Below are 17,168 nucleotides of genomic sequence, written 5' to 3' on the forward strand. Positions count from 1 at the left end.
TGCGCTCGCTGGCTGGCCCTCGCTACATAGTCGTCGCCAAACCCACTGGCACCAGGTCATCTACACGTCTCTGCTAGGTAAAGCCCCGCCTTATCTCAGCTCACTGGTCACCATAGCAACGCTCACACGTAGCATGCGCTCCAGCAGGTATACTTCACTGGTCATCCCCAAAGCCAACAGCTTCTTTGGCCGCCTTTCCTTCCAGTTCTCTGCTGCCAATGACTGGAACGAATTGCAGAAATCACTGAAGCTGGAGACTCATATCTCCCTCTCTAACTTTAAGCATCAGCTGTCAGAGCAGCTTACCGATCACTGCACCTGTACATAGCCCATCTGTAAATAGTACACCCAACTACCTCATCACCATATCGTTATTATTATTTTTTTGCTCAATTTGCACCCCAGTATCTCTACTTGCACATTCATCTTCTGCACATCACTCCAGTGTTTAATTGCTCAATTGTAATTATTTCACCACTATGACCTATTTATTGCCTTACCTCCCTAATCTTCTACATTTGCACACACTGTACATAGATTTTTCTATTGTGTTATTGACTGTATGTTTGTTTATGTGTAACTCTGGGTTGTTTTTGTCGCAATGCTTTGCTTTATCTTGGCCAGGTCACAGTTGTAAATGAGAACTTGTTTTCAACTGGCCTACCTGGTTAAATAAAGGTGAAATAAAAATAAAATAAAATAAAATGAACGCACGCACGCACACACATCACAGCTAGGATGGAAGAAATTTTGACACCACAATTTGATCTCAACGCAACTTTGTGTGATACCTATAAAGTAACAGACATAGACCATAGTGTAGACAGTGCAGTGTCAGAGAGAAAAATAAAGAGAGAAAGACAGAGAGAGAGACACAGATATTAAAAAGGCACAGAGAGTGAGAGAGAAAGAGAGAGAGACAGTGTGACAGAAATGAGACAGTAACACAGAAAGACCCACAGGAGGAACTGAGGAACCCAGCTACATATTCATGAGACTTTCTGACCTGGAACAAGATCTACGCTTTCTCTCTTTACTGCTCTGCATTTTCTCTCACTCTCCAAATGTCTCTTCCACTAACAATCTCTGCAACCATCTCTCACATTCTTTCGGTATTCATATTATCTCCATTCACCCACTAACTTCCCTGTGTTGCTTCTATCTAGCTCTTTTATGTTTTCCACATAAACTAGATTCCCATCTCCCCCTCACCTTTCCATGCTTAGTTAAATAAAGGTTCAATGTAAAAATTATAATAATAATAAAATAACTCAGGCCTTGTTTTAGGGCTAACCTACCCATTATTTGTGTGTCAATTTTTTGCATGTTTTAGCAACGTCCGGATTCATGACAATGGTGACGGAGAGAAGAGGCGGGAGTAAGAGGCAGGCTTGCCAATTAGAACTCAGATCTCAGCATGTCGTGGGCCTATGTCTTACTTCCACCTATCAGATCTCAGCATGTTGTGGGCCTATGTCTTACTTCCACCTATCAGATCTCAGCATGTCGTGGGCCTATGTCTTACCTCCACCTATCAGATCTCAGCATGTCGTGGGTCCATGTCTTTCCTCCACCTATCAGATCTCTGCATGTTGTGGGTCTGTCTTACCTCCACCTATCAAATCTCAGCATGTTGTGAGGATGTCTTACCTCCGCCTCTCTGCACCAGCATGCTGACCTCACTTCCTTTGGGGCACTTGCTGAGCAGGTCCACCACTTGGTTGTGGCTCATGCTCTGGACGTTCCTCTTGTTCACCTCCACAATAATGTCCCCCTCCTTCAGGCCCCTGCAGCGGGGGTAGTCCACTATCTGTTTGACCCTCTGTCCTCCCCCTGCAGGGCTGTCTGCGATGGTGAACCCAAAGCCTTTGTCTCCCTTCTCCATGTGCACTGTGATCAGCTCCGGCTGCGTCGCTATGGATGACGCCAGCGTCACAGAGTCGCTGAGGTAACCGTGCGAGCTGTTGGACGCCACCTCGGCGGAGGAGGGACTGTGTGGTCTCGACTCCCTCATGCCATTAACGGGGCCCCCAGTATGGCTGCCGTGGCTGGACGGGGAGTCGTAGCTATCCTGGCCATTGACGATGATGGGCTCCTTGTCCACGATGGCCACGGAGGTCACCATGCTGGTGTTGGGGTCGTCGGGGTCAAAAGGAAGGGGGTAGCCGCGGCACAGCTCCAGGTTGACCATGGAGCCAATATGGATGGACTGGAAGACCTTCACCACCTGGGCATGGGTGTAGCCTAGCACGCATGTGTCATTGACACTCACGATTACGTCACCTGGGGGAAGAGAAGAAGAAATTAATGTTGGATAATTAGCTCCATTTCAAAAACTAAAATCTTGGAAGTAACACAAACTGTAGAACGCCTACAGTACACTAGAAAACCTACACCAGTCAAGTGTCACCAATCCGGATCCTGGAGAGCACCAGATTCAGCTAATAAACCAATCAATCAACCTTGATTAGTCAATTGTTTTAGTGTGGGTTGGAACAAAAGCCTGCACACTCTGTAGCTCTTAAGGAGTTGGTGAACACAGGGAAGGGAAGGATAGAGCGGCGGCCCACCTGTCTCCATCTTGCCGTCGAGGGCAGCAGGCCCGTCCAGAACCAGACTCTTGATCTGAAGGAACTCATCAGGCTCGTCGCCCCCGACAACGGTGAAGCCGAATCCCCGGTGGCTCTTCCTCAGTTTGGTGTTGATGAAGGTTCCCTTTAGCTCTGCTGGGTTCCGTGTGAAGAAGGGCTTCCCTCCTGAGGAACACACACACACAAGCCTTACACACCTTTCATAAGAACCCGTTGATCTCATGTGCAGTGCTAGCCAAAGAAGGAGGGGCTATCCTACACAGTCTTGGCTCTGGATCAGTGAGGGCTCTGTGAGAGATGTGTTGGTGTGACAAGCTCCATGAATTATAAAGAGACTGATTATGATTGATAGATTAATTAGGCTAAGAGGGATTCAAAGAGCTAGGGGGTACCAGCCTGTCTGTGCCTGAGAATGGGGGTAATCCTATGGTAAATGCCCCAGACTGTGCCCCAGCCTCAGTCTGTGAGGCTGCTATCCCCTATGGAGAGATACACTTTTGGGTAGAGAGGGAGAAGGGGAGAGAGAGATGGAGAGAGGGAGGGGCAGAGAGAGAGGATGGGGCAGAGAGTGTGAGAGGCAGAGAGAGAGAAAGAGAGAGAGAGAGACAGAGAGAGAGAAAGGAGATAGAGAGAGAGGAGATAGAGACAGAGACAGAGAGAGAGGAGATCGAGAGAGACAGAGAGAGAGGAGATCGAGAGAGACAGAGAGAGAGGAGATCGAGAGAGACAGAGAGAGAGGAGATCGAGAGAGACAGAGAGAGAGGAGATCGAGAGAGACAGAGAGAGAGGAGATAGAGAGAGGAGACAGAGAGAGAGACAGAGAGAGAGGAGAGAGAGAGGAGAGAGAAAGACAGAGAGAGAGGAGAGAGAGAGAGAGAGAGAGGAGATAGGGGTTGAGGGAGTAAATTGATGAGGGAACAGGAAACACATCCACAATGTTGCAGAGAGAAATGGACCAATACCCTCATAAAACTAGGATATTAACCTGGCCAGGACTTACGTTTGGGCCCGATGAGGGGCGGCAGTGGGGGTCCAGCCTGGGGATCCCTGTAGGTCTCCTGGTGGTTGGCGGTATAGCTGGCCAGCGGGGCACCAGCCAGGGTGGCGTCCTCTATCCATTCTGGAACAGCAAAGGGCATACTTCCTGTCTCTGGTGCCTGTACAGTTACACCGATTCCTTATGGTTCCCCACAATGGGTGGCTAGGAAACTACTGTACTGCATTGAGCCACAATGGCTGCCAATGAAAGTAATACCACGTAATCCAATCTCTGACAGATCTAAATGGCAGCCTCACTGTGTAATGTATCAGAAGCTTAATTAGTCTTCATTAGTATTCTCAGTATTAAGATTCAATCAATGAAAGAGTAAAAGTCTTCACAGATATTGAGCGTAAAGAGATATTGAGCTTAAAGGAGGAAAAGGCAGCAAGTAATCAAGTCAGAAGCGTATTTAGCTGAGCCTGCAGAAGGGGGATCAATAGCCTGGTCCCTAGTGGTGTGGCCTGCATGTCTAGGGAAAATCTGAGTGACATCGTACATCTAATATAGAAAGAGGTAAACCCAGGGCACACTCAGACTTAAACCACTTGTCCTGAAAAACCTTTCACTGGGAGAGCAAGACCCAGAAAGAATTCAAATATAGGGATACATTTACATTGCTGTAAAACACTCTTCAATGTATAATTGTCAAACCCAAACTTACCTAGAACTGCACACTTCCAAAATTATTCACATAAGCACAAATCCTTCGGAGAGAGAATCAGTGACACTTAAAACATTGTCAAATTAAACCAAAAAGACCTCTCTTCAAGGCCATTAAAATAAATCATAGGTATGCCTTTATGGTTTCTCCATAGCAAATCATAAAGCGCCAGAAGCAGAGTAGAGCAGAGCAGAGCAGCAGGACAAAGAGACAGATAGGCACGATCACAGACATGAAGAAAGAAAGAAATGACGCCCGGCGGGGCTGGAAACGAACCTCGGATGTAGCGCTCACCTTCTGGTGGCTGCTGTTGCTCGAGCTGCTTCCGCCGCTTAGCCTCTACTATAGGGTTCTCATACTGGGTCTTCCTGTTAATGTGACTGAGAGAGGGAGGAAGAGAGGGAGGGAAAAGTGGAGAATGAGACAGGAAGGGAGAGGGATAGAGAAAGATAATTGAGTCAGTGAAAAGTAGAGAGTAAGTAAGAACAAGGGGGATAATAACAGGAAAGAAATTAGACCAAAAAGAGAAAGAAAAAAGAACAGAAGAAAGCCAAGGGGATCAGGCAAGGGATGGAGAAGAAGGGATAAAGAAAGAGAAAGATTGAGTTACAGAGAGGCAGTGGTGAAAGAGTGAACACAACACACAGATAGACAAAGTCTCTGGTGGCCTATGCTCCAGGAGCCAAGGGCTCAAGTCACGTAAGTCAAGTCTGGTACAGACAATGCTCTGGTGGATCAGAGGAGACAGAGACGATGAGGCCTGAATATCAACAGCATCACACAATCACTGAGGAGCACTGCTTCAGGAGGTTAACACCACCACCACAACCACGTCATACCACAACCCGACAAGGAATTAAAGGAGCAGTACACCAAAAGGAAATTACACTTCAAACAGTATGGAAACATTATGCAATTATGCATTAAACAGGAAACAATAGGAACAATGTATATTGAAAAATCTCAGACAACAAAACTGGGCATCTGCCTCGAAGGTATTGCTTTGAACAACATCAAAACATATGCATGTATTGCTATTAATGCACAGCCCCAAGGGTCTCGCACTAGATGAGAAACCCTGTGTCTAAATCATCATGACGGCAACAAAATGGCCTATAATCCCCAAAACAGCCTGCATTTGATGTTGTTTTGCAATGTTCCGGGGCACCGCTCAGTGTTAAATGCATTGTAAATGTACAGTACAGTGAGGTCATTTTAAATGCGACAGAGATGTGTGTGTGTCACCACTTACTCCACATAGTAAACACCATAGACTGGGTCATCTATTTTCTCCCAGCCTGTTGGCAGCTCTGGAAGAGAGGTAGAGAGAGGAGGAAACGGCACGTTGTTAGAGATGGTGCTCATTGTTAAGACAGAAGGTCACCGAATACCTTTTCCTACCACACACAGCCTGTCAGTCACTGGGGAGTGAACAGGACTACAGAGGCTGTCCAGAGGCTGTCTGGACCTGGCTCTTGGCTCCTGGCAGGACACGGCTGACATTTAACACATCAGATAGACACTACGGGGGGATTTGACCGATCATGATCAACACCAGACGCTCAGATGGAGAAGAGGAGCTGGCGGTATATGTGTGTGGTGGTCTAAATGTCAATTTTGGTTTAAAAATATGTGGTTTAAATATGTCACGTGAATATATATTTTCTTATTGTTCATGGCAGTGTTGGTTCCGTTTTTCTGGGCTCCGTTTTATTACTTAACAAATAAGGAACACTCAAAATGTGCACTTATAAATCATAACAATTTTAATCAAAATACAGCTGTAGACAGAAGTCAAAGATCAAACATCACACATACAACTGATGTCTCTCCTGAGTTCTGCCCCATAGGAAAAGTCCAAGTTGCTTTTATCATGCTTGTAGTCAACCCCCTGTGATGTCATTACCTGCTATTCCTCAGACCAAGCCCATGCATACACAGCTATACAAACTTGCAAGAAATACAATAGTTCCAGTGTTTTCTAAGGCCTCAGCAGTAAAATCCCACTCCCCCAAGTTGATTTATAGAAGTATGTCTGACTAGCCTCTTATCTCGTCTACTCCCCTACAGGGCTCTTTATCTTTGAAATGCTTTCTCACAGACCCCCCCCCCCCCCCCCCCCCCCCATTTCTTTATAAGAGGCACAGACTTAAAGACTGTGGAACAATTCTAAATCCTTACAATGAATATATTTATTGTTAATCTGTAGTCTAGGACCCTATAAATGTAGAGGAGGAGGGGTACCATAGCCCATCCCCTTCTATTAATACAACATATTATAATCAGTTATTGTAATACATCAAACATTTGGTGCAGCCCCTATCGTGACCCCAATTTGACCCCATCAGCAGTAAGGGAATCTGATGTACAATGTTGACCGACATCGTTGATGTAGGTGTGGTGTGTATATAATGGTATTCAATGTTGTCCTTGATTGTTTTATCACTGTCTGTCGCATGGCATTGTAGAACTTCATAAACTCGATCATGTATTTATTCACCGCGGTCTAATTCATTAATGACGAGTTATGTGAGAGGATGTTTTTAATTTTGTGTGTAACCAGGGACACTCGCATGTATATCTTCCATGACATCGATGCTGAGAATGAATGCCATAAAAGGCCTGACAACACTGCCATAAAATGAGACCAAATAAATATGGACTGATTAGATAGAGACATGCATTAGTCATCTGTGAAGCTGCTGTAAAGGCTGCTACATTGATGCAGTCTCAGTATGTCTCAGTATGGCAGAGCAACTCATTATCTCTCCATACAGAGTAGTGTGATTAAAACACCAGAGATGGAGTTAGCTAGCTACTGTACCAATGGCTATAGGGAAACGTCAGAGTGCTGTAATTGGTTACAAACAGATATGTATAACTGAGTCCTCCGTTGTACAGTATCAGTCCTGCATCTCATTAGCCTCAGCCTATTACCTCAGCCTATATTCTGACGAGTGGTGTACACATTCCCTCCACCAGCTTTAGAGGATTTGGAGTCAAGGTGTTAAGCCGGGAGAGTGACGGCAAGGAATTAAGGGGGGGGTTGTGTTATGGTTGGAACATCCACAATACAGGGACTAGGCTTTAATAGTGTCAGATGTTCTGAAGGGGAACATTATACTTTGAGCCAGCAGCACATCACTCACTGTAAATTAGAACCACTCTGTATTTCACACCAGAGTGTCTGTATTTCTTTTTTTCTTTAAAATGTACTTTATTTATAGATTTGAAAAGAAAAAGACACACCCAAGACACATCCCTCCCTCCCGCTCTCACCCCCCCAATAATCCTCCCATCCCGCCCATCCATCCCTCCCTCCCTCCCTCCCTCCCTCCCTCCCTCCCTCCCTCCCTCCCTCCCTCCCTCCCTCCCTCCCATCCACCCAAACTTTCCTCCCAAGACACATCCCTCCCTCCCACTCTCACCACCCCCAATAACCCTCCCATCCCACCCATCCATCCACCCACCAGTGGCTGTATTTCTAAAGGAGATCCTGCCTGTGTGTTATTATTGCTGGATGCCAGAGCCATCACGTCTCTGCTGGCCTTGCTGATACTGAGTGGGTGTAGTGGGAGGAATCTGACACTTCAAAAAGAGCTCCCCCTCTCCACGCTCCCCGGACAACCCCCACGCACACTCCAGCTCAAGGGTGACTAAGGTGATAAATTGTCGATTAAACTTTTTGCATCTCATTCTGTCTTCCTGACTATTTGATTTCTCCTGAGCGAGGAGTTACACTACAGGGGCCATACGTCTGCATTCCTATACACAACTGGAGTAATTGCCTTTCATAATCAATACGTATTGACTGTGTTCATCCAATCTGAGCGATGGTATTAACAATGGCTACTCCTACCTTGGCTGCTGTTCATAACACGGAGGAGGCTAAACACTGGTCTAGGATCAGTTCACCCTCACTTACCTCAGACCTAACCTTAAACCAGGGGTGTTTTCATGTCTCCCTAGCAATTCATTGATATCACTGATTGACCTGTATTGCACACTCCTGGTTTCTCAGGTCTAAATCAATCTCTGATTAATAGAAAATAACAAACATTCTCAATAACTGATGAGATTGGAGGATTGTGACTATTCACCCAAGTATTCCCCACTGAAATAGAATAGTGGGTAGTAGTTTTCTGAGCCCATCTCAGAGCCATGGCTGTTTAAAGCCCCCATCTGGCTTCAGAGACTGATGCACCAGCAAACAGTGGTGGGTAAAGTGCTCTTTGCTATCCCAGTTTGCTAGCCCAGTTATAATATGAGCCCCAGTGGATGGAATGATGGGGCTTGAGAGTGAGAGGTCCATTTGACGAGAGGCCCATTAGGAAATGATCATCAGGTCAATGTGCCTCTGTCAATGGTTCTCTCTATAATAGGGCATGCTGGCTCGCCGGGTGTGTGGGTTAACCCTACAAGAACTGCCCACTCAGCAGACACAAGCCTGCAAGCTCACACACACACACACATGCAAGCACACACAGACAATATATTACAATATATTTTCAACCATTTGATTATAATGTTAACACCCACCCAAGGCATAAAGGGAGAGATGTTATAAGCTGTAAGAAGCCAGGGTGACTTTGTCACTGAAGCAGTACAGGAAACATGTTATACAGTAACCAGGTTTCCCAGAAGACACAGCAGGGGGGAGGGGAGAAAAGAAAGAGCCCTACCTAGCTCACTGTCCAGCTCTTCTGTGTGTACCCCTTCTTCTCCAGGAGAAAGCCAGCAGACCAGGAGAGGGAGTGGAGGACCAAGTGTGGGGGGTGAAGAGACAGGGGGGCAAGGAGAGAGAGCAGGGAAGAGAAAGAGAGAGAGCACCAGAGGGTTAGAGATTGATTTTGATTCCAAGCCTCAAGCAAGCTAAGAGAGCAGCAAAATTTGGCTCCATACATTGTAAAAACATAATGTGTCTGGAATGGTTTGTAAGGTGTCTGGAATGGTTTGCTCCCGAGTTGCGCAGCAGTCTAAGGAACTGCATCTCAGTGCTACAGGTGTCACTACAGACACTGGTTCGATTCCGGGCTGTATCACAACCGGCTGTGATTGGGAGTCCCATCGGGCGACGCAGAACCGGCCCAGCGTCGTCCGGGTTAGGGTTTGGCTGGGGTAGGCCATCATTGTAAATAAGAATTTGTTCTTAACTGACTTGCCTAGTTAAATAAAATGATAAGTAAAAATCAAATAAATAAAAAGGTGTGAACCCAAGCTAAATCTATAGTAAAATCACTTCATGCATCTTGCCAATATCTGTCATATCTTTATATTAGCCACGGTCTGTAACATAACGTTAAACACACTTCCTACTTTGCCATTGGGTGACACTGTTTCGAAAAACCAGCTCCAGAAATCAATAGGTGCATTAAAGTGAAATAAATGTGTCATACCAGAGAGACAGACATACATTATAATACTGAACATTTTAGGTTGGGGCAGGTGAAAACAGCTGCCACTAAATATGAATCATAGTTCATGCACCATATGCTTGACAATATGAATACTCTCTCCATCTATCCTGTGTCCTCATGCAGCGGCTTGAGAGGACAGAACTAATAGGAGCTATCTCATCAACACAAGTACCTCCGAACACATGTAGAGGACACATGGTGGGGGAGAGGAGGGGAGAGAGAGACAAGAGGGAGAGATAGGAGGGAACAGAGAGGAGGGGAGATAGAGATGGGGAGATAGAGGTGGGGATATAGAGGTGGGGAGAGGAGGGGAGGGGAGAGAGAGGAAGGAGGAGGGGAGAGAGGAGGCGAGAGAGAGCAAGGAGAGGAGGGAGTGGAGGAGAGAGAGAGGAAGGAGAGAGTGGAGGAAGGAGAGAGAGGCAGATGAAGTGCTAGTGTTTTGAGTGGGTGGGTGGGCTTGTGTTTGCTCCTCTACAATTCAAGGTACATATTTTATTGATGCTAGATGATGCAAATAACCCAGTCAGTCCTTCAGGCTGCCATGGCATCTTGCTCAGACGTTAGCATAGGCAGGCAGCACACGAGACCAGAATATTACTCTGTCTCATCTCATCTCACACTGTGGTGGCTCAAGTGTGCCATCTGCAGGCCACTCATGGAATCACAGATCTGACAGACAAGCATCTGATTTCACACACACACACACACACACACAGAGCCTGTGGTGGACGTACCATCATCTTCACATTCTTCCAGGGGTTTGGGAGGCTTGTCTAGGCAGCGTGGGTCGATCCAGGAAGTGGTTTTTGTGTTGTGGCTATAGATAGACACACATGACAGAGTCACAGACAGACACATTGTTCTGACTGGGAAGACATCAAACACTCACTGTCTGAAAAACATCCTCACTTCCATGGCTAAATATGATACACACTGTGAAGTAATCAGACTCAATGTTAAAGGCAAGTGTCAAAAGTAGAAAGTGGCACAATATTTTCTTGAGAAGATTGTAATTTAAATACTATTACGGATGTTGGGTATAGAGCCATGTAGCCTATGTTATATAGTGTGTTATGGGGCGTAACGTGTACATAGGATACATACTCTATAAAGTAGAGCTCTCCGTTCTCGGTGTAGGCCATCTCCCAGTTATCAGTTAGAGGTCCCAGGGGGTCCTCTTCTGTGGGAGGATGGCTGAGGTGTGTGTGTGTCTGCTGAGAGTCCTCCGTGGTGGATGACAATGTGTTGTTCACACCGTAGGACGGGGCGTTCTCACGCGGGGCGTAGGGATGCTCGTCAGGTTCACTCGAGTCTCCTGTGGGGGGAGGGTGGCGGGGAGAGGAAAACATGTGTAAACAAAATGCACAACGCACACACACATTCTGAGGCAATGACACTATAGTTTGGTGGCCTCATATGTGTCCAAACTCAGCCTGATACCTGGGGCGACGTTGGACTTGTAACCAAAAGGTTTCAAGATCGAATCCCCGAGCTGACAAGGTAAAAATCTGTCGTTCTGCCCCTGAACAAGGCACTGTTCCTAGGCCGTCATTGAAAATAAGAATTTGTTCTTAACTGACTTGCCTAGTTAAATAAAGGAATACAAAATATAATAGAATAAAAAATACTGTCTAGTAGTTTAGAGGTAAAGGAATCTCTCTCCCTTTCACAAACACACACACTTGCCGAACACTTGACTACTGTTGTGGCTGACTGAGCGAGGCCCCTGATCTGACCTCTTGGGGACTGTGATGATTAGATTAGTGCACCTCCCCCCCACTCTTCTTGTTCTCTCTGAGGTCATCAAATCCTATTCACACCCCTGGCATCTGGCTGTCTTTACAAATACTGCTCACAAATTAACTACTCTTGGTCCAATCTGAAATCAAACCCACATCACCACAAATATTCTCAGACCATTGCTGAAGAGTAAGGGTCAGTTAATATGACCCAATCACAAATAACATACCAGGAGAGTGGAGGGGAATATATATTTTTTAAAGCACTGATATTCTAACACATAAGAGAAAAAATAACAAAACTAACAATGTATCCTGTACTCTCATATGAAAAATATGGAACATTACCAAACACAACAGTCACCAAACAGCAATCACAACATGTAAAAACCAGCAATCACAACATGTAAAAACCAGCAATCACAACATGTAATAACCAGAAATACGTGGCTCATACATGTAGACCAACCTGTGTTCACGAGCCTAGTATTTCTAGAACAATATGTATTATCTATTGCAAATACAAAAACAAGAGAAAACAGTGAGATGTTAGATGAAAACTGATATCAAGAACACACACACACAGAGAACAAAAATAAACACTTCTACAACACAGTTCTACAAGTAAGAAAATTATCATGCTCCTGTTCACAAGTACAATCAGTGGATACATATTCATTCACTCAAACAGCACATGTCAAATCATGTTGTATTAGTAACCATTAACTTAATTCAGACAGAAACAGACAGAAAGCCAGCATACTGGTTTCAAAGCCAGGTGGCACTATTTTTTCTACTCTCAGATAGACAGTGGCGGATGTAGACTGAACAACCAACTACCCACTCACCACACAAAGGACCACTTGTATCCTGCACTCTTTCCCATAGCCCAGCAGTCTCTCCCTCCTGCCCCCTCTTCCTCCCACTCTCCTTTTCCCTCACCCACTCTCTAACAGTCTTTCCCTCTCCCTCCTCTCTCTCTTACCTGTTAAGCTACTGTTCATCTCCGGGAGTTCCTCGTCCTCCTCCAGGTCTACAGGCACTATTCCAGCATTTTGCATCTCATTGTAGGACTTGGTGCGTCGGGGAGTGGAGTGCTGGGAGCCCGGGAGGCTGTCTTTCAAAGCATCACTGGTAATCACTTTCCCACTAGGGGGCTGCCTTGGCGGCTTGGGTGTTCCATAATAGTTACCTAGGCAACAGAAGGACATTAGCATGTTTAGAAAAAAAAGAAGGGAAGGGATAAAGGGGAAGGCGGTAGAAGAGGGGGGTATAATCACAGTCTTTGTATGCAGATGAGGGGACTAAGAAGGCATGACCACAGAGTTTCTTTTGGGATTTGTAGTCTAGTGCATTCTATTGGAGGAAGGGAGGAGGGTGTTTGTTTCCTCTGGGAGAGTGGAGCATTGTCTAGGCCTACTGACCAAGCTACAGTGACAGAACAGCCACTTCATTAAATGTGCATGTGAATGAATGGTATTTATGCATGACATGTGTAATGCTCCACAGGTGTTGATTGCGATTCTTCACTATTAAAATATACACAACACTGAAAGTTGCTTGCGAACAATGGCAGACACCTTCCCCTTCTCTCACGACTTCGACCCCTTTCACACCGAACATAATGCCAGGGTAATGATGACTTTATCCTGTGGGAATGGGATTATACACACAGGGTGTGAATCCCTTGTAGTCTTGACTACTAAATGCAGAAGCCTGTTTAATTAAAAAACTCCTAGTACACTCACCTCCAGAGATATACAGCACACTACACCCACATACAGTAAATACCAAAGTAAACAACTTGTCCAGGATTCAACTGATGACCTGCTGCAGATAGTTACCTTCATATGCTCCTATTTCCAGAAGGGTTCCGCTCTGCTCCAAAGCCAGAAAGTCCTCCACAGGCAGGAAGTTGTAATCTATTCCAGGGACCTCTCCGTCACGTGGGGGGCGGGTTGTACCTGAGGAGCCAATAAGAGAGTGGAACGGGTCAGTCAACCAAGAAGATAAGACAATGTTAGGTGATGGTATGGCCAATATTGATGTAGCCTTCCACACAGGAAATGTGGCTAAAATTGGAGTGAGATTAACTCAGATATATGCTCCAATATAAAGCATGTTTAAATAGTCGGTAGTTAGGTTTTCATCCAATTGACAATAGATTTTCATACGAATATTCTAAAATAAAAATGATATGTACATTTTTCCATCAGAGAAATGTTTCCATCATATCTCTAAATCCTGGCTTAGGAAGGCCACCAAAATTTCAGAAATTTCCATCCCCAACTACAACATTTTCCGCCAAGATAGAACTGCCAAACGGGGTGGAGTTGCAATCTACTGCAGAGATAGCCTACAGAGTTCTGTCATGTTATCCAGGTCTGTGCCCAAACAGCTCTAGCTTCTACTTTAAAAATGAACCTTTCCAAAAATAAGTCTCTCATTGTTGCCGCTTGTTATAGACCCCCCTCAGCCCCCAGCTGTGCCCTGGACACCATATGTGAATTAATCGTCCCCCATTTATTTTCAGAGTTTGTACTGTTAGGCGACCCAAACTGGGATATGCTTAACACCCAGGCCAGGCCGTCCAACAATCCAAACTCGATGCCCTCAATCTCACACAAATTATCATGGAACCTACCAGGTACAACCCCAAATCCGTAAACACAGGCACCCTCATAGATATCATCCTGACCAACCTGCCCTCCAAATACTCCTCTGCTGTCTTCAACCAGGATCTCAGCGATCACTGCCTCATTGCCTGCGTCCGTAATGGGTCCGCGGTCAAACGACCACCCCTCATCACTGTCAAGCGCTCCCTATAACATATCAGCTAGAAGGCCTTTCTAATTGGCCTGGCCCGGGTATCCTGGAAGGATATTGACTTAATTCCGTCAGTAGAGGATGCCTGGTTCTTCTTTAAAAGTACTTTCCTCACCATCTTAAATAAGCATGCCCCTTTCAAAAAATGTAGAACTAAGAACAGATATAGCCCTTGGTTCACTCCAAACCTGACTGCCCTTGACCAGCACAAAAACATCCTGTGGCGTACTGCATTAGCATCGAATAGCCCCCACGATATGCAACTATTCAGGGAAGTTGGGAACCAATATACACAGGCAAATAGGAAAGCAAAGACTAGCTCTTTCAAACAGAAATTTTCATCCTGTAGCACAAACTCCAAAAAGTTCTGGGACACTATAAAGTACATGGAGAATAAGAGCACCTCCTCCCAGCTGCCCACTGCACTGAGGCTAGGAAACACTGTCACCACCGAAAAATCTACGATAATCGATAATTTCAATAAGCATTTCTCTACGGCTGGCCATGCTTTCTACCTGGCTACCCCTACCCAACAGCTCTGCACCCCCCACAGCAACTTGCCCAAGCCTCCCCCATTTCTCCTTCACCCAAATCCAGATAGCTGATGTTCTGAAAGAGCTGAAAAATCTGGACCCCTACAAATCAGCTGGGCTAGACAATCTGGACCCTCTCTTTCTAAAAGTATCCGCCACAATTGTTGCAACCCCTATTACTAGCCTGTTCAACCTCTTGTATCATCTGAGATCCCCAAAGATTGGAAAGCTGCCGTGGTTATCCCCCTCTTCAAAGGGGGAGACACTCTAGACCCAAACTGTTACAGACCTATAAATATCTATCCTATCCTGCCTTTCCAAGGTCTTCGAAAGCCAAGTTAATAAACAGATCACCGACCATTTCGAATCCCACCATACCTTCTCCGCTATGCAATCTGGTTTCCGAGCTGGTCACGGGTGCACCACAGCCATGCTCAAGGTCCTAAAAGATATCATGACCTCCATTGATAAAAGACAATACTGTGCAGCCGTATTCATCGACCTGGCCAAGGCTTTCAACTCTGTCAATCACCGTATTCTTATCGGCAGACTAAACAACCTTGGCTTCTCAAATGACTGCCTCGCCTGGTTCACCAACTACTTCTCAGACAGAGTTCAGTGTGTCAAATCGGACAGCCTGTTGTCCGGACCTCTGGCAGCCACAGGGTTCAATTCTCAGGCCGACTCTTTTCTATGTATACATCAATGATGTTACTGTTGCTGCTGGTGATTCTCTGATCCACCTCTATGCAGATGACACCATTCTGTATACATCTGGCCCTTCTTTGAACACTATGTTAACAAACCTCCAGACGAGCTTCAATGCCATACAACTCTCCTTCCGTGGCCTCCAACTGCTCTTAAATGCTAGTAAAAGTAAATGCATGCTCTTCAACAGATTGCTGCCCACACCTGCCCGCCCGACTAGCATCACTACTCTGGACGGTTCTGACGTAGAATGTGTGGACAACTACAAATACCTAGGTGTCTGGTTAGACTGTAAACTGTAATCTAGAAACAGCTTCCTATTTCACAACAAAGCATCCTTCACTCACGCTGCCAAACATACCCTCGTAAAACTGACTATCCTACCGATCCTTGACTTCGGCAATATCATTTACAAAATAGCCTCCAACACTCTACTCAGCAAACTGGATGCAGTCTATCACAGTGCCATCCATTTTGTCACCAAAGCCCCATATACTACCCACCACTGCGACCTGTATGCTCTCGTTGGCTGGCCCTCGCTTCATATTTGTCGCCAAACCCACTGGCTCCAGGTCATCTATAGGTCTTTGCTAGGTAAAGCCCCGCTTTACCTCAGCTCACTGGTCACCATAGCAGCACCCACCCATAGCATGCGCTCCAGCAGGTATATTTCACTGGTCACCCTCCAAAGCCAACTCCTCGTTTGGCCACCTTTCCTTCCAGTTCTCTGCTGCCAATGACTGGAACGAATTGCAAAAATCACTGAAGCTGGAGACTCATATCTCCCTCACTAACTTTAAGCATCAGCTGTCAGAGCAGCTTACAGATCATTGCACCTGTACATAGCCCATCTGTAAATAGCACACCCAACTACCTCATCCCCATATTGTAATTTTTTTTATGCTCCTTTGCACCCCAGTATCTCTACTTGCACATTCATCTTCTGCACATCACTCCAGTGTTTAATTGCTAAATTGTAATTTTTTCGCCACTATGGCCTATTTATTGCCTTACCTCCCTAATCTTACTTCATTTGCACACACTGTATATAGACTTTTCTATTGTTTTATTGACGGTACATTTGTTTATTCCATGTGTAACTCTGTGTTGTTTGTGTCGCACTGCTTTGCTTTATCATGGCCAGGTCACAGTTGTAAATGAGAACTTGTTCTCAACTGGCTTACCTGGCGAAAAAAAAATACATGTTTTACTTGTTGTGGAAAAAAGTCTGTGCAAAATGACGTAGTGCACAAAAAATAACTTTTGCGGTTAAATTCCCATGGACCGAATAAAAAATACAAGTTAAATTGGTTTCCATTGCATTTTCAACTGTACTGATGGTTTTGTCACTAAAATGTGTATTTAGCTAACGTGCCTACTCTGGTATTGGCACCTGTGCTCCAGCCAACGGCTTGCAGATGCAGTGTGGTTATAGCCTACATGATGAGATTATTGTGGACAAAGGTGCAAGATTATTTACATTTTTCCAAACGGAAGCCAAGCATTGATCATCATGTCACCAGAATAAGAGCCTAAATATTTATTGAAAGGAGCATCAAGCTCATCACCATGCACTTTCACCCAGGAGCGCAACTTTGGTTTTAGAAGTGGGGGGGGACATAATTATATATATATATATATTTTATCCAGT

The 17,168-nt window shown here is 45.4% G+C and overlaps 1 protein-coding gene across 2 annotated transcripts in view; it reads right to left on the reverse strand.

Moving 5' to 3' along the window:
• LOC120059966 (membrane-associated guanylate kinase, WW and PDZ domain-containing protein 1-like) overlaps nucleotides 1–17,168 on the reverse strand; it is a 167,822-nt gene that overhangs the window by 42,466 nt on the left and 108,188 nt on the right. For both annotated transcript variants that reach the window (XM_039009053.1, XM_039009047.1), the window contains exons 3-12: nucleotides 13,295–13,414; nucleotides 12,436–12,642; nucleotides 10,816–11,026; nucleotides 10,446–10,528; nucleotides 8,977–9,012; nucleotides 5,547–5,604; nucleotides 4,571–4,674; nucleotides 3,592–3,711; nucleotides 2,571–2,756; nucleotides 1,651–2,283 (exon numbers count right to left, since the gene is read on the reverse strand). In XM_039009053.1, coding sequence (XP_038864981.1) covers nucleotides 1,651–2,283; nucleotides 2,571–2,756; nucleotides 3,592–3,711; nucleotides 4,571–4,674; nucleotides 5,547–5,604; nucleotides 8,977–9,012; nucleotides 10,446–10,528; nucleotides 10,816–11,026; nucleotides 12,436–12,642; nucleotides 13,295–13,414 — 1,758 coding nt within the window. The remainder of the gene's footprint in view (nucleotides 1–1,650; nucleotides 2,284–2,570; nucleotides 2,757–3,591; nucleotides 3,712–4,570; nucleotides 4,675–5,546; nucleotides 5,605–8,976; nucleotides 9,013–10,445; nucleotides 10,529–10,815; nucleotides 11,027–12,435; nucleotides 12,643–13,294; nucleotides 13,415–17,168) is intronic.

Source organism: Salvelinus namaycush, chromosome 2 (assembly GCF_016432855.1).
Source record: "Salvelinus namaycush isolate Seneca chromosome 2, SaNama_1.0, whole genome shotgun sequence".
Taxonomy (NCBI): Eukaryota; Metazoa; Chordata; class Actinopteri; order Salmoniformes; family Salmonidae; genus Salvelinus; species Salvelinus namaycush.